Genomic DNA, 20,239 nt, shown 5'->3' with positions numbered 1-20,239 from the left:
ATACTGGCCCTATCACAGCCAGAAACTCCAGAGAGTGAGCTTATGATCTCTCTGACACAAATAGTGATGCTGCAGCATCACACAAATGCCAGCATCAGTTGCTGGAAGTGAAATGCACATGTCACTAGTGTCTAATTGAAAATAAAAATAGAATGTTTGCAAAACCTTTTTCTATTAACTATAAGGAGGAGAGCGGGGGTTGAAGTATCTCCTTGACAAGTGTAGAATAAAGATCAAGAACGTGGTTTAAGGCACCTCTCTGCCGCTGTCAATTAAGCGAAATCAATTACCTAATGTAGTTTTTCTACTGTGCTTTGCTGTGTTCAGCGATTCTATGCCTCCTATGTCTATTTCAAGAAGGACATTGTCTGGAAACACTAAGCATATGGGTTGTCATGCGTATTCATTTTCTAGGGCTGCCATAACAAAGGACCACAGACAGAGTGGCTTAAACCAGAGGGATTTATTTTCTCACAGTTCTAGAAACTGGCATTCTGAAGTCGAGCTGTCAGGGGTCCAGTTTCCTCTGAGGCCTCTCCTCCTGTCTCCTTTCCTCTGTGCCTTCCCGTGGTCTCCCCTCTGTGTGTGTGTGTGTGTGTGTGTGTGTGTGTGTGTGTGTGTGTGACAATCTCTTCTTTTTGTAAGGAGAGCAGTCATGTTGGATTTACTGACCTGAATGACCTCCTTTTAACTTCATTACCTCTTTAAAGACCCCATCTCCAAATACCAGTCACATTCTGAGGTACAAGGGGGTTAGAACTTCAACATACGAATTTGGGAAAGGACACAGTTCGGTCCATAGCATCCTGTAAGAAGGGGATGCAAGAAGCCTACAGGAGCTACAAATGCCAGTTTTAAATAAGATGTATGTGTTCAGATCTTCACTATGTGTTTTACCAGCTGTGAGTCTTTTAGCAACTCACTTAACCTCTCTGAACTTCAGTTCTCTTTACAAATATAATAATTATCCCTGTCCCGAAGGCTCAGTGTGAGAATTGTGTCTCATTAATTAGTAATAACTATAACTAGTAAGCCTGTATATGTATCTAGCAGAGCATCTGACTTGTAATTGCTTTTCCTCTTGAATATGGATTGAGACTTCAGTGCCTTAGGAATAATAAGACTAGCAAGTCACTTAATACTAAACATCAGGAAGTAGAAAGCAATGAGCATTTGTTGAACCACTGCTGTATTTTGAATACTCATGCACAAAGTAGGACAAAAGCTTCGTTTTTAGACAAGAGCTGTAGATTAATGATTGATGGGTTGATTTAAAGAGTATCGTGTACGTAGTATATACCAGGTACAGAAAGTAGTCTTCTTATTTACTGTCTAGCAAGGGCCCTTCTCACTGACCATGCCCACAGTCCTTTATATTTCTTGCAGCAGCAGATTCCCTGTCTTTGGGTAAATTCTGCAGGATTCAATAGAAAAAAAAAATTATTGAAAATTGAGTTACCACTGTTACAATCAGAAATTCTGTGCTCTCTTCAGATACAGCCTTACCTGTGTCCAGAGGCTGTCTTATAGTGTCTGTCCGCTGGTCCACATTACTAATTCAGCTAATTGCAGCAATTACAGGAAGAAATCGCTGATGGCGAGAGAAGTCATTATGCTATCCCCGAACAGACTGCCTTCCACGGCGTTCATTAATTACGCCAGCCTATAGATTGGCGACCACCAAATCATACACTTGAGACCACACACCATATGCCTGAAACTCTCGCCACGCTGCCAAGCGTTTCTGTGTTGGCTTGCTCTCTTGTATTGCCACCATCTGCAATAGCCCTTCTCCTGCCCTTCTGATTGTCAAAATTGAAATTAAAGTCAGGATAGAGTCAGGCTGCGAATGTGATCTACAGGGATGGGATAGGCTTGAGCCTTCTGGAACCACCTTGGGTTACTCAGCTTCCCATGAGACCCACCCAGAGTATGTGGACCCAGAGCCATCCGCAGCTACACAGGAGTTAAAATTCTCTACCCTATAACATGCCCTCTTTAGAGACGAGAGACAGTAATGATGATGGAGGCAGGACACAATGATAAGTCTTTGGTGCTTTTGTTCATTGGTTTCCTTATCTCTCTCTCTTCCCCCATCTCATTATTTTTTCTTTGACATGCACAGCCAACATCAGATGACCTTGTTTCATCTGCTGAATGTTCAAGCGATGACGAAGACTTCGTTGAATGTGAGCCGAGTACAGGTAGGTTAGGTCAGTCTTGTTTTGCTTGCTTTATTTTTTCATTTGCAAAAAACAATACATACATATATGTGAATATACATGTGTTTTATATATATTATAGTGTGTTAGTGTGTGTATTTCCTATATCTATATATGTATGCAAATACATATATAAATATCACTGTATAGTCGAAAGCATCAAATCCCATGGAAGGAGCCGTAAGACCCCGGGGAAATTTAAAGTCAATTCCTTGACTAGCTAAAGAAGACTCAATAGGACATAACATTGAGCAGTTAGATACCCAGATTAACCACCAGAAGAAACAGGAAATGTGCAGCAGCCAGTGGCAGCTATGAAATTGACGGGGTGAGGGCAGGAAGACTTCTATATTGAATTGACATCAAAAACAACAAAAAACCAAAAACATAAAGCCAAAGTGGAGCCACAAAAGTCATTTAATCCTCATGAACTGTTCTGACTCTTAAGTGGCAAACAAAACAAAACCAAAAAACAACCAAAAACAATTTTTTTTTCCATGGGATTTCAACAGCAGTTAACATGGTATTATATTTATACTAATTTTGTTCATTGTGTGTTTAGAGAATTTGTGCAACAGTATAGCATAGTAAATACAAAATTAGTACAGAACCATGCCATGTCAACAGCTGTGATGCTTCAAAATGTATCTACTGTGCTGAAGTTGAGAGGACTTTGGCAATTAGCAGCTTCAGTGTGTTCCCCATTTGCACCCAGATACATTTCAATGTTTTATGGTCTTTCTTTATAGTGAGCTATATACGATATAATGTCCAGCAGGCAACTGCAGTCCCTAACTATTTCCTATCAACTTTCCCAAGTCGTCTGTTTTGAGACTTGCTATAAGCTAAAAATTTACATTTATATATATAATAGAGAACAGATATCATCGAATTTCTGTGTATGTTTAATAGCATTTCAAAGCTGGAGTTGGGTTAGGATCTTATTTCTTCAAAGGCTAAGAGAAATAAATAGAATTTTCTAGTTGATTGCTTGGGTTGCTTTATTTTTATTAAAAGGAGAGCTGTTAAACATTCTTTTTGTTGTTAATTCTAGAGAAATTTAAGATTCATGAAAAAATATTAGTATAACAAAAGTAAAATCTTTCATTTGTTACCCTAAAATGATTTACAAATTTTGTAGAAGCCTGACTGCTTGGTGTCTTGCAAGTGGCTTTGGATCCAGGAAGTTCTCTGGGTTTCTGCTCTTAGCATAGGGACAAAACAGTGATATGTAGGGCCTTTTCTTACTGGAGTGTGTTCCGTCCGTTTCTTTGGAAGCTCAGTTGTGTGGGAGGAAAGTAAGTATGACCTGGTTAGTCAGGGGTTTTTTTTTCAGACTTTGAGTCATAATATGGTATTAAGTGAGGTTTTAACTCCAAAGGGAGAATGCATCCAATCCATACCAGAACAGATTTTCATTCATTCATTTAATAAATATTTCTGAGCCCTCAGGCAGGATACAGTGCATCTCCAGATTTGAATCCTTCCTCTTCTAAGGGTTTTCACAAATGAGCTGTTGGAAAATAGAATATAGAGCTTTACTATCTAAACTACCTCTCCCGCAGAATCCAGTTCAACAAATATTTTTTGAGGGTCCCTAGTGTATGCCAGGTATGTGTAAGATATTAAGAATTTAGCTATGAATATGGCATGATCTCCAAGACGTATGTTAAATTAATTGATTGGGGCCGATAATTTAAGATACTTGGACTTTAATTTGGATTCCCTATTTACCCTTTATCTGGTTTTCTTGCTTTCATAGCAGTGATATCTATATATATGCAACAATGTTTATCAGATCTTTAGATTATAAAATCTAGACTTGATCATTCTGAATCATCACGCCTGTCTTCCCCTACTACCTCCACACCCCCGCATACATACACACAACAGACATCTCCATAGCAACATCCGTCAGAAGACAGAGGGCTTTTCTAGATCTCTGATTCGTGAGATCTGCAGCTCCCCAGGTTGTGAGTATATGTTACCATTTGGTATCGAACAGAAACAGGCCAAAACCTGAAAAGCCCCAGACTAAGTCCGTTTTCTTTTTTAGTGGCTATGCAGGTGTTTCATCTGATTCAAAAGCAGAGGACAGAAATTCAATACCAGCATTTCTTGAGTGATATAATTACATGGGGCAGGTAGTAGAATAAAAACAATTTTTAAAACAATCTGTTGTGTTTTACAAGGGAGGATGGGAGGGAATATATAAATAAAGCAGGTAACAGAGAGCCCATCCCAAAGGAGTTAACATACCAGCTAAGAGACTGGTATTAATCCCCTTTGCCCAGGATTATTTAACTGATCACAGTTGAACAATGAATGTTTCTTCTTTCTAAATTTAACTCCATAAAGTATTCCTGGTAAGGGATTCAGATGCACAGGGGAAAAGTCAGAGGCATATTTAATGCAAGAAGGAGATATATAGTCCTGTTGATGCAGTGGCTTTGCCTTGGGGGCCTGATTAATACTGATGATTACATGCATAGAGCTATCAAGTTCTTTTTTGCATTGTATGAGAAATATCTCTGTAGCCTTCAGATTTTCCAGAAATAATGAAGATTAAAAATCAGAAGCATTCAAACCAGTTGTTTCCATGGCTAGATTTTGCACTGCCTGAAGAGAAGTCTTCCCTTGCCCACGCAACAGTAGATAATGGTGACTTTTACATCACTTTGAAGTAAATTGCTAGCCCTGAGATTCTATGCGAATACTTCGATTAAAATTCTAGTTTTGAACCTTCTAATTCACTACCTCAGTTTCTAAAGTTGTATTCTCTTCTAGACCTGATGCCTACTGTAAAGACACTAACTTTGGCTAATCTTGTGTCATACTTGAAATTACCTTATCTTCTCTCACTGTGTTAGCAAATTTATAATTTTTTCTAGGCTCTTTCAGTTATAAGGCATTTCACTTCTGCAAGTTCTTTCCTGATTAATTTAGGTCCATTAGATGCTCTTGCTTTTCATAAATTTGGGCAGTCTAGTATATATTATATTCAACAACTTTTGTTTTCATGTGGATATCAAATTTTAAATGAAATAGTTTTTCATATTTAATTTTATTTAAGTCAAAATGGACTTTATTGCTGCTGGTTTTGAGCCAGATGTAAGCAAATGACTTGTACACTGACAATCCACTTTGGCATTTAGGGATCACCCTGGTTTGGTGTAGCTAAGTCATTTCATGTTTAAGGACCACTTACATTTTTTTAGCTTGGCTGATGAGTCTAGAAACCTCATAAATCCATTAGATCTCAAATTTTCTCTGTATATGTTTGCTGGAACATATGTAATGAGTTTTTTAAAAAGGCTAAATCACGAGAGCAAGGCACAGAGTGAAAGCTCAATTAGTATATGCTGACTGAATTTATATGATTCTCAAAATACCTCATAACCTTAAATTAAAATTGGAGATTTTTCATATCTCTCACCTCATCTCCCTTTAAACAACTAAATAAAACCTGTTGAATTATTTAAAATATATAATTTCATACAAGTAAGTATCACCCTAACAAAATCCACATTTCTTTAGCAAAAACAATTCTCTACCACATCCCTTCTTTTGCTGAGAATTAGACCATTTTATAGTGAGTTGCAGGGAAAATTGCATTTTCTGAACATTTGCTTTGAGAACCCAGAATTGAAATTGTGAACTATAAAATCATAATGAGTCCATCTGTAGCAATAAAAATATTCAGAAGAATATTTGAATAGCTTTCTAAGTACCTAAATTTGAGGATCAGAATTTTATCTTTCCTAATGTGTAAACATTAATTGTGTCCCCTACAAAAGAAGTATTTAATAGTTCAGATTTGTGTCTTTGCATATAAATGCCTCTCCTCCCAACTATACTTCTATTGATATTAAATTGTGCAGTAAATGCATATTTCTTTGTTGATTACCTCTTTGTAATCAACAATGACAGCAACAACAACAAAATAAACAAGCTGGAGAGGATTCAAATAACTACGAATTCAAATAGCTAGAAAATAGGATTCTCTCATGTGATTGGCAATGGCACCCCACTCCAGTACTCTTGCCTGGAAAATCCCATGGACGGAGGAGCCTGATAGGCTGCAGTCCATGGGGTCGCTATGAGTTGGACACGACTGAGTGACTTCACTTTCACTTTTCACTTTCATGCAAGGAAATGGCAACCCACTCCAGTGTTCTTGCCTGGAGAATCCCAGGGACGGGGGAGCCTGGTGGGCCATCTATGGGGTCGCACAGAGTCGGACACGACTGAAGCAGCTTAGCAGCAGTAGCAGCATGTGATTGTGGAAGTCAAATAAAAATGAAGATCTTTAGTAAGATTTCCTCCATGATCTAAAATATGGGAATGGATTCTAAAATTCAGAGTGATGGGATTCACTTTTCATTCCTTCTCTCTCTCTCTCCCAACTTCTATGCCTGGTGTCTCTATCTTTAGGAAAAAAATTTAAAAAACATCAAAATGAATGTATTGTCAGATTGGCTTTTGCATAATTAAAAACTACCAATTGTCTGAATTTTATGTGTTAAGGTCTTAAGATTGGAAAAATCCTGGGAGCAGGGTTTATAGAGCAGAGGAAAAAAAAATAAAAAGAAATGCCTTTTATACCTGAGCAGTGGGTATGGTAGTAATTAACAACTATATTGATTCATCCAGCCATTATCCAGGGATATATGTTTCTAGTTGTCAATTAGCCAGGTTTCTTGCCTCCACTTATCTTAAATGTCCTTTGATGACATCTGAGGGGACCAGCAGAGGCAGACAGTAACAGGAAGTGAAGATGAAACACATTCATCCGTCAATAGGACTGTGCTAAACAACTTCCATAATGGTGGGATTGAGGGAGGTGTTTAAACTAATGACAGTAATGTGAGATCACAAAATAATTACTATTCCCAGAGTGATTCTCAAATGTATTTTTACTCCTCAAATCTACAATCCTCACGTTTGCATTTGGTGTTATTGCTGCTTTGTTCCTCTTTGTTAGTCACACTATAATATCCAACCCATTATAGGGAAATTTAAATTTGGGGAAACACCAAGAATTTACCCCTATTTGTGTTCTCTAGGTGGAACTGAGTTCTTAGTCTTTATCAGTTTGAGGTGCTTCCGTAAAGTATTTTTAATATGAAAATCTGGCACTGAATTGTTAAAAGCGCACCAAATCCTTAGAGTTTTTATTTGTTGGGATGTTGTGGAAAGTGCAACGGAAGTGTTAAGACAGTAATAGTTTTCTAATAAAGGATAGGAAGAAATAGAGCATTATTTTTCAGAATTCATAGAGGAAAAATAATAAATGTGCTGATTATCAACCTTAAATAGGATGTTGGTAATCTTCAGGGTTTACAGAAATGCATTTTGTTATTAGTGGCTCTAGCAAGCTCCAAGAGTTATCAGCTTGTACATTTTTATTACAAAGAAATTGATTTTTATTTAATTTTAAATTTTTCCATATGGAAACTCATGATTGGTAAATAGAATATGTTTAAAGATCATCCGTCAAGTAGCTATTCAGTGTATAGTAGAATAGTAAATGCCTAAATAAAATGCCACTGGGCTTCCCTGGAGACTCAATAGTAAAGAATCCACGTGCCAGTGCAAGAGACATGGATTTGAGCCCTTATCCAGGAAGATCCCACATGTTGTAGAGTAACTCAGCCCGTGCACCACAGCTATTAAGACTGTGATCTAGAGCCCAGGAGTTGTAACTCCTCAGCCCATGTGTGGCAACTACTGAAGCCTGCGTGCCCTGGAGCCCACGCTCCTAAACAAGAGACGCCACCACAATGAGAAGCCTGCACACCACAACTAGAGAGAAACCCCCACTCACCACAACTAGAGAAAAAGCCCGTGCAGCGATGAAGACTCAGCGCAGCCAAAGATAAATAAATATAAATAAAATTATATTTTTAAAATGCTGTAGGAATGTCTGAGTATCACAATGCCCAGAATTCACCTTGAATTTTAGGGTCTGCTTAAAAATATTTTGAATAAAGGTAAAATAGAAGTAATCTGAGAAATGCTTAGCTTTGGAAAGAGGAATATAAATAGATGTAAATTTCATTAAGAAATCATTATTGACTGTGGACATGTATTAGATCTGAGCCATAATACATGTCCAATGTATGTAAAGCAAGCACCTATCACATATGTAGATATAGTCTAAGTCCTGCCAGTTTTTAAACAGAGTACATTCATGGGTGTATAGCGTTCTTAATTTAATGGGATAGTTTCTGTCTTTATTCATTAACTCACTTAGTGATAAGTTGTATTACTTTTTTATAATCCAACTCCATCCTGCTGCTGCTACTGCTGCTAAGTCGCTTCAGTCGTGTCCGACTCTGTGCGACCCCATAGGCGGCAGCCCACCAGGCTCCCCACTCCCTGGGATTCTCCAGGCAAGAACACTGGAGTGGGTTGCCATTTCCTTCTCCAATGCATGAAAGTGAAAAGTGAAAGTGAAGTCTCTCAGTCGTGTCCAACTCTTCATGACTCCATGGACTGCAGCCTACCAGGCTCCTCCGTCCATGGAATGTTTCAGGCAAGAACACTGAAGTGGGGTGCCATCGCCTTCTCCAACCTAGCCCAATCTAATTTTTAAGCAATATGTTGCCTTTAAATCCCTAATGGTAAAATGCTTTGAAAATTAGAACAAGTATAGAAAAATCTACTAATTGGCAATTAGGCACTTGATAGTACAGAAATGATGTACATAAAATATGTTCATGGATTTATCGTTATCATAGATTTTATAACCAAAACAAATCTAATAACAAAAAATGATTCAAATGAAAACAAAATTCTGTTTATCTCCATCACCCAAGATTTTTTGGTGATGTTGAAAAGGAAAAGAGATCAATAATATCAACATGTAACTCTCCATTTGATAGTTTAATAAATCACTTATTTCTGTGATAATCTTTAGTAACTACTATGTATAGGCAGGAGAGTAGATACCAGGAAAATAAAAGAGCAGACCCTTTCCAGGAGTTCATAGTCTATTAGGGAAGCCAGACACAAAACCAAGAGGAAAAGGAAAGGAGGGGTAAGAAGGAAATAAGTGGTGTAGACAATGAATGGAAATGCCTGGAATGCTATCAGTACCGGAAGCAGAGGTCTCTAACTCCGCACTTAGCATACCCACCCAAGGTCAGGCAAGAAAAATCACAGAGCCTGTCAACTTGCGCAGCACCATTTAACCCCAGAAAGCTTGCTTCTACACCTTAAGGTGGGGGCACAGAATTTCTGACTCATTATGATTGAAAAATTAGTGCTGAACATATACAGTATTACCTAGAGCTTCTTAGGTAATAGGCGAAGGATGGACAGGTTGAAAGAGTTTTAAGCCAGACTCATGAGAACTTCCTGATTTCAAATGCCAATGCAAGTGGTTGATAAGGAGTGAGCTTAATGCAATCATTAAGCAAGTCCCCCCTCCCTGAGAAAACGATTAAATAAAGAGGGATTGGGTTTTAAAAAGAGAGATTTTTAACGGGTTTTCTTTGATTCTTTGTGTTCTCTATTTTTTCTCCCATAAGCCCCAGTACATATACTGTGTGTACATATATATATTTATGTATGCGTGTATACTAAATATGTAGGGCCTATCATTCCTTATATATGTAGACACAGTATGTTGTATTAGACTAACGGAAACAGAGATTAACAACAGCCCCTGCCATCAGCCATGTGTTTACACAGAAATTCACACCATCATTCTTACATCTGCCAACATAGACACGCATGATACTGTTTTAACTTGGCAAAAAAGCATGTTAATTTTTTTTTCGGTTTTTGTTTTCTTCTTTATCATAATTATAATGATGATTCCATAATTCAATTATCTTTGGGGGGGTGGAGAGAAAAAATTATACAGATATATCTATCCATATATGCACACCCCTGTGTATATATATAAATAGATATATACTTTGTATATATTTGAAGAACATTTTCTGTTGTTTCACCTCATCTTGTGCCGCATGAATTTTTGGTGGTTCAATTTATTTTGTTTTGATTCATATTTAGTATTTTGGTCATTATGGCTATTTTTAACTCATTGCTATACTTTTATGAGTCATTATTCTTTCAATACTGAGAGCTATATAGATATACAAATCAACAAAGGCAACAAAATCTTTTCTTGCCATCCTAATCTCGAATTTCTCCCCCTTCAGCGTCTCCCTCCAGTATTTATGCTCAAAACAAAACAAACCCTGATGAAATCCAAGAAAGTTGTGTACAAAAGAATGAAACACTTTGTTTTCCTCTTCTTTCTACTTTATATATATATATATTTTTTTATTTTAATGTTCTTCCTTTCTCCTTTTTATTTTTCCTTATATCTGCACAGGCCACTTGCCTTTACTCTCCCCTTTATGACCATGCATTTTATTGAAAAAAAGGACAAATGAGTCAGAAAAAGATAATAATAATGAAAGAAAAACATACCGAAAGGACAGAGAAACATCCCTCTCCACAAATTTCAGATGGCATAAAAAGAATTTTATTGCGGATGTAGACTATTGGTTGTACCTTTTATTTCCGGACAAGCCCAGGGTCGTTGTGTGGCATGAAGTGACAGTTCTGTGGCTGATCCACTAACCATGGCCTCCATCACCAGTGCATGGGCTGCCGTGACGCCATCTCCTGTGTTTCATCCAACTGACACTCCCAGGCTAACCTAGCAAGTCCAGTGTATGAGTTGTGGGGGTAACTTTCCTTTGTAGTTACAATCTCATGGGTCATCATTTTTAGTATGATTTCCACGGGGTCACGCAGCAGCCCCAAGAGCTGCTCTCGAAGCATCTCTGTCTGCTTTTGTTCTTGCGCTTGCTTTCCTTGGCACAGCGGTCAAGCGTGTGTCTCGTCTGGCACATCTGTCTTGCCATCTTGTCTTGAGTCCACTGTCCTGGTGGTGTTCCGTGATTCTGTTCTCTGTTTGTAACATGTGGTTTGAAACCCTCTCCCTTTATTTCTCACTCCCCTATTGTTTCTACTTTTAACCTTGCCCTTAGGGAACTTCACAAAGAAGCAAAACAAATTTTCAGTCCAGTGTAAGGCTGATAACTGGTTTGCATCTGGAAGTCATAAGTTGCGCTTCTTACCTGGCTAAGGAGGCAAAACTTACAGTGGGAAACTACTAATGATAATAGCTAAACAACCACCCCATGAACAACAATAATAAACCCTTGTTGATTTCTTTGGCATGATTTAATGATCTTCCTGTTAAAGGGAGTTCGTGTAAGAGCAGATTTCCAAGGAATTTTCCTATAGAATATCAATCTTCTCGTTAAACGTTTTCTTCAGGAACAGATCAAAAGAAAATTTTTTCAGCAGATGTTACTGAGGAACATTATCATTTTTGCTATATAGAGCAGTGTCTGTTCCTGAATCAGTGAGGAATTTGCGGAAATAAGAAAGGATTTGATTATAAAATTTATTTATGTGTTTTAACCTAAAATATAAATGTGTTTGGCGAGTCATCCAAGAGAAAGAAAAAAAAAAAAAAACTCACTGGTTCTACCTCATGCGTCTTTCAAGGTCAGATCATCTTTTGATCTCTCTTAGTCAAATGATGTATATTTTACTTTATTTTTTAATTCATGGAAGCATTAGAGAGCCAACACGTTAACTCAGACCCAAGTTCTTTGTGTTTTGTTTTTCTCTTTCGAAAGAATAAGACATACACAGTAGATATAGATCTGAGAACTAAGTCTGAATTTCTTGAGAGAGAGGTGGAAGAAAGTACCCAGGTAATTATTCAGATACTGGATTATACCTGTGAATACCCAGGGAATTTGCTGCCTACCTTGGAATGCTTTGGTTTGTTCAATACTAAGAGTGTGAAAAGGAATCTTTGTAACAACTGCTGTCTCCTTACCCACCGAGGTTGAACAAGAGTGTAAAATGGGTCTAAAATGAATCGCTAGACTGATTTTTGAACTAGGGTCCTATGATTAAAAAGTCCATCTCTTTTTAACCTGAAGAAGAGAAGTGTTTCAAGGCAGATGGTTTTATGATGAGATGTTTCAGGCATGTCCGTGTAGGTCTTTGCTATTCTTAAGGGTATAGAACAAGGGCAGCAAAAGAGGAAATTTGTGAGCTCTGTGGACTAAGAACTTTCTAAGAAGGAAGGGAGAGAAAAAATAAAAAATAAAAAACAAAAAACAAAGAAGGAAGGGAGAGATTGAAGGAGGAAAAGAGAGAAGGCAGATAAAGAACGTGGAGGAAGGAATCGAAAGCGGGGCGGGGAGAGGGCATTGCTGACCAGTCAGATATAGCAGTGTGCCCATAAATACATACAACCAGCACACACGTAGATACACACAACCATAATCTGTAGTGTGTGGCAGTTTCTGTCGTATAAAATATCCCCACTCTGGCTGATTTCAAGCCACTGATATGACAATATTAAACTCAGAATTAGGAAGTAACACTCATGAGCACACACTTTCACCATACAGATATGATGAATATCAAGGATTTCAAGAGCATACATAATCGTAAAACACAGTAAAGTAATTAGAAAGTAATGGGTTTTAAGCTTTTATTACCTTTGTTTTTCATCTAAGGTATTCGATTATGGCTGTGTTTTAACAACCGACTTGGAAAATTCCCGAAAACGTAGCAATCAGAGATCATGAGCTGGCTCTAATATGGCACTGGCCCAGGTACCATGCTGTGCCAGCTGCATTCAAGCGTGGTATTTTTATTTAAATCCAATTTTCAGTTGTTACGGCGTAGAAACTATTGTGGCCATCTTACAGTTGAGAAAATCGGGACTCACAAACTTTGCTTTTCCAAGGTTGCATGCATGCACGTAGTGGCAGAGGTAAGATTCAACCCCAGATCTGTTAGGAAATGGATAACTTTTATTTCTATTGCGGTGTGCACAGAGGATTGGGCTTGAACACTTATTAGAGCACTAAATTTTAGAACTGTGACATGCTCGTTTGTGGAGCTTTGACTAATTTTGTTTCCTCAAAATAGAGTTGCCAAAAATTCCTCCCTTAGTAACACTGAAGACGAACAGGATATTTCTTAGGCTTCCAAATTTTGTTTCTTGAGCTTTGGAAAGACGATAATAGATGCATTTCTTAGCACATAATTATAATATGCAGCATCATTCTATTACTCAGTTGTTTTTCTAACTTTTAAAATATAATGAGCTTTATTTAGTTACAGCATTTGATGCATGATAATTAACCAGCTTCATAGTGAAATGTGTCAGTACCCTTTCCTTCTACAGTTTATCATAAACTAGCACATTAATACTTGAAACAGCATAAGAACTATTGTATCACAGAAAATGCAGCTACAAAAGCAATTTTACCGTTAGATGCTTAATATCTGCTTTGTGAAAGAGTTTTGAAAAATCTGGGAATTAAAAAGGAAAGTGTGGATCTTATTAACCTTTCTAGTTTGACGAGATAGACTCTCTGATTGAGATGCTGATGATACAACCTTTAACTTTGACTTAATGTCAGGTTTACCTGCCCCTCTGGTCAGCTCAGTGACAGCACACATAATATCGAATGAAGTCCCTTGAAGTTAGGCCTAGGACTTCAAGTTTTCCACTGCCCCATCTTTGTTCCTTCACTAAGTATTCTTTGAGCATTTACTATAGGCAGGTATAGTTCTAAATACTTTACATTGTTAACTTCTTTAGTCCCTGTAGCAATCCCGTGAGGGGCTTTATCATCATCTCCATTTTAAAGATGAGTAAACTGAGGCACAGAGGAGCTAAACAGACGTTCCACACAGGAAGGAAGCAGGAGAAATGGGATTTGAACTCAAGCCAGCTTGGCCCCAAATCCACACAGGAATCACTACATTAATACTGTCTTTTATTATATAGTATTCTTCATTGATGTGTGTGTGTGTGTATATATATATATGTATAGCTACTTACATCTTTAATAATAATGAAAGAAGGTTTGTGTATTGAGTATATTAAATGTCTGGTAAATACTTGTTAGATGGATTAATTATTGTGCATCTGAAAAGCTATGAAAACCTTGGTTGATAGGGGTTATGAAATTGTTTAGTGATGATTTATCCAAACAACTATGATTTAAATGACTTGCCCTGGCTTCCTGTGAGATGAAATGGTTCCAGTATTCAGTCTGAAAGCCATCACTTACATGAGATTAGTCCCTCTTGATGTCACCTAGGTAATAGTTTGTGCAGTGGAGGCTTCTATCTCACTGCTCATCAGCAGACCTGTTGAGAATGTATGATCAGGTAACAGCCACCTCTAACTGATGTTAGGACTCTAAGAGGGTTTCCCTGGTGGCTCAGCTGGTAAAGAATCTGCCTGCAGTGCGGGAGACCCAGGTTTGATCCCTGAATCGGGAAGATCCCCTGGAGAAGAAAATGGCAACCCATTCCAGTATTCTTGCCTGGAAAATCCCATGGATAGAGGAGCCTGGCGGGCTATAGTCCATGGGGACATGAAAGTCGGACATGACTTAGTGACTAAACCACGTAAGACTCTAGGAATAGATGCTCATAATGAAAACTCTGGTGAGATGTTGTGTTTTCATTTCCAAGATGGTATGTTCTTCATAGCACAGTGTTTTAGACGTTACAGCTAATAGAAAGCAACAGAGTAAGTGAATGTGTATCTGAGAGGATGTGTTTCTGCCCTTAGCCCCTTTCTTGACATTTCTTAAATTCCTACTCCTATGTATATCTTCTCTTTCATTTCCCCCACATCCTTGCATTATGTCTCAAATGATTTAAAAAAAAAAAAAAAAGGAAAAATGAAAACAAAACAAAAAACCCCAAACCATTTCTAGGCCCTTGACTTGTCTATCCAAGCAAAGAATCTTAAAGGAGTTATTGAGAACTAAAATTCACAATGAAATAGAAATACCTTTTGAAAGCTGTGCTTGCTTCACATCTTGACAAGGGAAGTGTAGCTTGCTTCAGCATCTGAGGGTCTCATTACAAGTTATATCCATCCTGACCAATCTGGAAGCCTAAACTGGACAATCTGTAAAGCTGAAAATGTGTGAGGACCCTTTGCTGTCGAGTTCTGCTCTCATCTTAGCTTTGAAGCAGCTACCCCCATTTTACTAAAAGAGGGGTATGGCAATATTTTATTGCTGTGTGTTCAAATTGTCAGCCTAATCATCCAGAGCAAAGACGAGCCAACTTTTTTTTTTTTTTTGTAAAGACTCAGAAAGTAAAAACATCGTAGAATTTGAGAGTCTCAAAGTCTCTGTGACAATGACCAAACTGTGTTGCTGTAACACAGAGACAGCTATAGACAAGGCATAAATGAATTGCATATATGCCATATAGCCGTGATGCCATATAGCTTAAGTTTAAAAAGGAGGGGTCCGGTGGTTAGGACTCTGCACTTTCTCTGCCAAGGGCCTGAGTTGAGTCCCTGGTCAGAGAACTAAGATCCACAAGCTGTGCGAAGTGGCCAAAAAAAAAAAAAAAAAGAGAAAGCAGACATCAAGCTGGGCTTGGAAGTGTGCTGAGCCCTAATCTAGAAAACTCTGATAAGTTAGGAAATTGCAGTCATTTTCTACTGGAGTGGGCTCCCATTCCCTTCTCCATGGGATCTTCCCGACCCAGGGATGAACCCACATCTCCTGTATCTCCTGCATTGCAGATTCTTTACGCTATAGTCAAGCTTAATAACCAGAGAAGGCAATGGCACCCCACTCCAGCACTCTTGCCTGGAGAATCCCACAGATGGAGGAACCTGGCAGGCTGCAGTCCATGGGGTCACGAAGAGTTGGACATGACTGAGCAACTTCACTTTCACTTTTCACTTTCCTGCATTGGAGAAGGAAATGGCAACCCACTCCAGTGTTCTTGCCTGGAGAATGCCAGGGACGGGGGAGCCTGGTGGGCTGTGCCGTCTATAGGGTCGCACAGAGTTGGACACGACTGTAGCAGCTTAGCAGCAGCAGCAGCCAGCTTAATATATACTCGTTGAGTTCCCCACTAAGCACATAGGATATGGAAGGGCATTGAACGCTCATTTCTCACCATTGTTTTCAATATGTCATTAGCTCACATATGAAGCAAGATTAAAAAAATAAGCAAAGCTGCAAAATCTGGGTCCCCCTCCCCACAGCATGTCCACTGAAATTTTTGTGAGTGCTTGATTTTTGCCATTCCTTTTGCAAACCTGGCTTTTGCTCTCCGTGCCTCCGCTGGGGTGTGGGCTGCCTCCTCCGAGCTTTTAGACCTTTTTGGCAGCAGTGTCTTTGAACTCCAGCCCACATACGGCGTCACATCCTAGTAATTCTTCCCCAAGCCTTGGCTGTGGGTTATTGAGCTGACAAATGTCTAAATGACTGAGATATAATATTTGCAACCTGCTGAGAACCTCTTCTTTCCCTGTACTTTTTGATTTGTAGCTTTGTAAGTTTTGTGGGGAAAGATAAAAATTCTTGGTGACAGAGCCAGTGAATGGAGAGAACAGAATTGAAGGGGCACGATTAATGTAGGACTGGGCTTCCCAGGTGCCTCGTTGGTAAAAGAATCTGCCTGCCAATGAGGGAGAAAAAGGAGACGCGGATTCAATCCCTGAGTCAGGAAGATCCCCTCGAGAAGGAAATGGCTACCCACTCCAGTATTCTTCTCTGGGACATCCCATGGACAGAGGGGCCTGGTGGGCTACAGTCCATGGGGTCACAAAGAGGCCGAAACGACTGAGCGACTCAGCAATATATAGGACTCTTTCCAGCATTGTAGACAGAAGCATTTATTTATGTCTTAGTCTTCTGAATGTCTGAGAAAAAGGATTATACAGCAGGGTGCAGGAAGGAGCATCCAATATCCTGAGGATAAGAAAGTGTTCCACCACCTGGTAGGAGATGAGGCCAGAGCAAAACTAGGAACATACAGGTACAAAGCCACACTTAAGAGTTACTGCAGAAGCGGGGTTGTTACTTAAGGATTTGATTCCATAAATGAACGCTCAGTCCCTTTATCATCTTTAACATTAGAAATCTGTGGGAAAGACTTGTATATGAACCACATCAAGTAAACTATGAAACCAGATCCTAATGTATCCCAACCCCAGAGGGAGCCTAAGATTAACTTTTGGAAGCCCAGATGCTAAGTAATGACATTAAGAGCTTTCTCCATTAGCAAGACACCCCCTCCCCCCCACCCCCCACCCTCCCCCTGCCACGTGATATTGTGCCTGGAGTTGTCAAGTTCTCAACCAGGACTCCAAAAAAAAAAGCAAAACCAAAATGCAGAGCTGATGGAGAAAGGGAAGACATTTGGAGGCACTTTGCGGATAGGAGGTGCTCGGATTGAGTTTTAAAACAAAATAACTTAGAATTAGTGTTTTAAAAGCCTCTGAGATCAAAGGACTTATAGAAAGTAAGAGTAAAACAAGGATAGATTAAGCACTATTGATGACCCGATAGGGACATAGCCAAATGCAGTGAAGTGAATGTCTTTTTCGCCCTTTTATGCTTGCACTAGCCTGGTAGCCTCCTATGTAGTTGGTTGGTTTATTGACTTGTCTGTTTGCTTGTTTATTTCTTTATTTATTCACACTTCACCATTACTAGCTTTCCCTATTAAAGCAAAGGCGCAAACTCAGTCCCCAGGGACCAGCTAGGCAACTTGAAGAGACGAAATAGACCGACGTGGTAGACCACCCATCAGCAAGAGGGAGGAGTCACAGACCAGGGAGAACTTGCCCTCATTTAGCAGCATTTGGATTAAGTATCTTAAAACATTGAAATAAAGATGAAAAGTGAAAGTGAAAGTTGCTCAGTCAGGCCCAGCTCTTTGTGACCCCATGGACTATACAGTCCATGGAATTCTCCAGGCCAGAATCCTGGAGTGGGTAGCTTTTCCCTTTTCCAGGGGATCTTCCTGACCCAGGGATTAAATCCAGGTCTCCTGCATTACAGGCAGATTCTTTACCAGCTGAGCCACAAGGGAAGAATAAAATAAAGATACACGTTATGAAAGTCAAGCAAGTTGCAAGAGACACACAATGTGTGTTTGGGTTTTTTTAAATTTTGATTAGAGTACAGCTGATTTACAATGCTGTATTATTCTCAGGTGTACAGTAAAGTGAACCAGTTATACATATACATATATTCACTATTTTTTTTAGATTCTTTTCCCATATAGGCCATTACAGAGCATTGCGTACAGGTCCCTAGACACGTGGCATTTTTAATTCTATTTTTAAAATTTTCTTTAGCTCTAACCCCTTTATCACGTTTGAAGAATGTGCTCTTAGTAAGATTTTTGGTCAAAATATGACTTGGTGACCTTGAGTATCAAATTAAACATAGCAATTCCTCTTTTAAACTCCCATAAAGCTAAAGGCTTTTTTTTTTTCTGCATTTCTTTTTTTTTTTTTATTGTAACCTTAAAGTTTACATAACTTTTAAGCTTACATAACTGTAAGCTTAAAGAACTTTAGAGTTCATTGTAACGATTTTGTTTTAGATGACAAAATTAAAACCTACACAGGTAAATTGATTTGTTCAAGGTCACTGACTTAGCTTCTTTTAGGATTGGAATTAAATCCTGAGTGTCATAAATCCGTAATTCATGCTATTTCACTGATATTGTGTATCAAGTTTTTTTTTTTTTTTAAAGAGCCCAAACCTTTTAATTTTAAACTGAGAAAGCATTCAGCAGAGAATTTAGGAGAATTGTATGAAAATTTGCTTGTCTTCTTTCCATTGGACATTGTTGCCACATAAGACAGTGTATTGCTGACCATTTAGTGGTCAAATCTATAGCTCTCTGTTTCTTTGGTCACTGGGGGACCAACTAAGAGATGATGGACACATGGTGAAGCAATTCGTGGAAGTATTGAGTTGGCCAAAAAATTCATTTCTGTTTTTCCCTAAGATGTAAAATCTGAATGAACTTTTTGGCCAACCCAATAGCTCATGGTACGTACTCCACATATGTGTGCTTTAGGGATACGTGGTCAGTAATAACACTTTCCTACACGCAGGAAAGATCATTAGGCCTACTGTAGCCCTGTTTCCCAAGCTCAAAACCAAAACAAGCATCATACTGTGCAGAAAACCTTCACTGATCCATGGTGAAATGCGACAAGTAAGGGCAATATAGTGAGTTTTCACAAAGTTCAGTTGACAGAACTGCCCTATATTTTGAGATTATACTGTATGCATTTTTAATTGTTAAAATCAATTTCTTTTACAAATATAGTATTTTGGTACTGTCTGTAGCATCTTTAATTAGCAAAATAAAGGTTGGCAACTGGATATTAGTCATTCCCCATAGATTTTTTTTTTCATATTTTACCTGTCTGTGAAAATAAACCAAAATCCCCCAATTAGAAACCTTTAAACCAATTTAAAATGTTATCTATGCTACCACAGCCAGAGTTAGTAGATTTTGAAGACTGAAAGCCCTTATAAGTCTAACATATTATTATGAACTCAGTTCAGTTGGTTAGTCAGTTGTGTCTAACTCTTTGCAACCCCATGGACTGCAGCACACCAGGCCTCCCTGTCCATCACCAACTCCTACAGCCTACTCAAACTCATGTCCATCACATTGGTGATGCCATCCAACTGTCTTATCCTCTGTCATCCCCTTCTCCTCCTGTCTTCAACCTTTCCCAGCATCAGGGTCTTTTCCAATGAGTCAGTTCTTCGCATCACGTGGCCAAAGTATTGGAGTTTCAGCTTTAGCATCAGTCCTTCCAATGAATATTCAGGATTGATTTCCTTTAGGATTGACTGGTTGGATCTCCTTGCCGTCCAAGGGATTCTCAAGAGTCTTCTCCAACACCACAGTTCAAAAGTATCAATTCTCCAGTGCTCAGCTTTCTTTATAGTCCAACTCTCACATCCATACATGACTATTGGAAAAACCATAGCTTTGACTAGATGGACATTTGTTGACAAAGTAATGTCTCTGCTTTTTAATATGCTGTCTACGTTGGTTATAACTTTTCTTCGAAGGAGCAAATGTCTTTTAATTTCATGGTACAGTCACCATCTGTAGTGATTTTGGAGCCCCCCAAAAGC

General features: G+C 38.7%; 1 protein-coding gene across 12 annotated transcripts in view; it reads left to right on the top strand.

The window, feature by feature from the left end:
- Window positions 1-20,239, top strand: part of NRXN3 (neurexin 3) — a 1,815,686-nt gene that overhangs the window by 1,749,358 nt on the left and 46,089 nt on the right. For all 12 annotated transcript variants that reach the window (XM_018053902.1, XM_018053908.1, XM_018053900.1 and 9 more), the window contains one exon: window positions 2,126-2,204. In XM_018053902.1, coding sequence (XP_017909391.1) covers window positions 2,126-2,204 — 79 coding nt within the window. The remainder of the gene's footprint in view (window positions 1-2,125; window positions 2,205-20,239) is intronic.

The sequence above is a fragment of the Capra hircus genome, chromosome 10, assembly GCF_001704415.2.
Source record: "Capra hircus breed San Clemente chromosome 10, ASM170441v1, whole genome shotgun sequence".
In the NCBI taxonomy this organism is placed as follows: Eukaryota; Metazoa; Chordata; class Mammalia; order Artiodactyla; family Bovidae; genus Capra; species Capra hircus.
The sequence above is the reverse complement of the archived record's forward strand: the minus strand, read 5'-3'. Positions and strand labels throughout refer to the sequence as shown.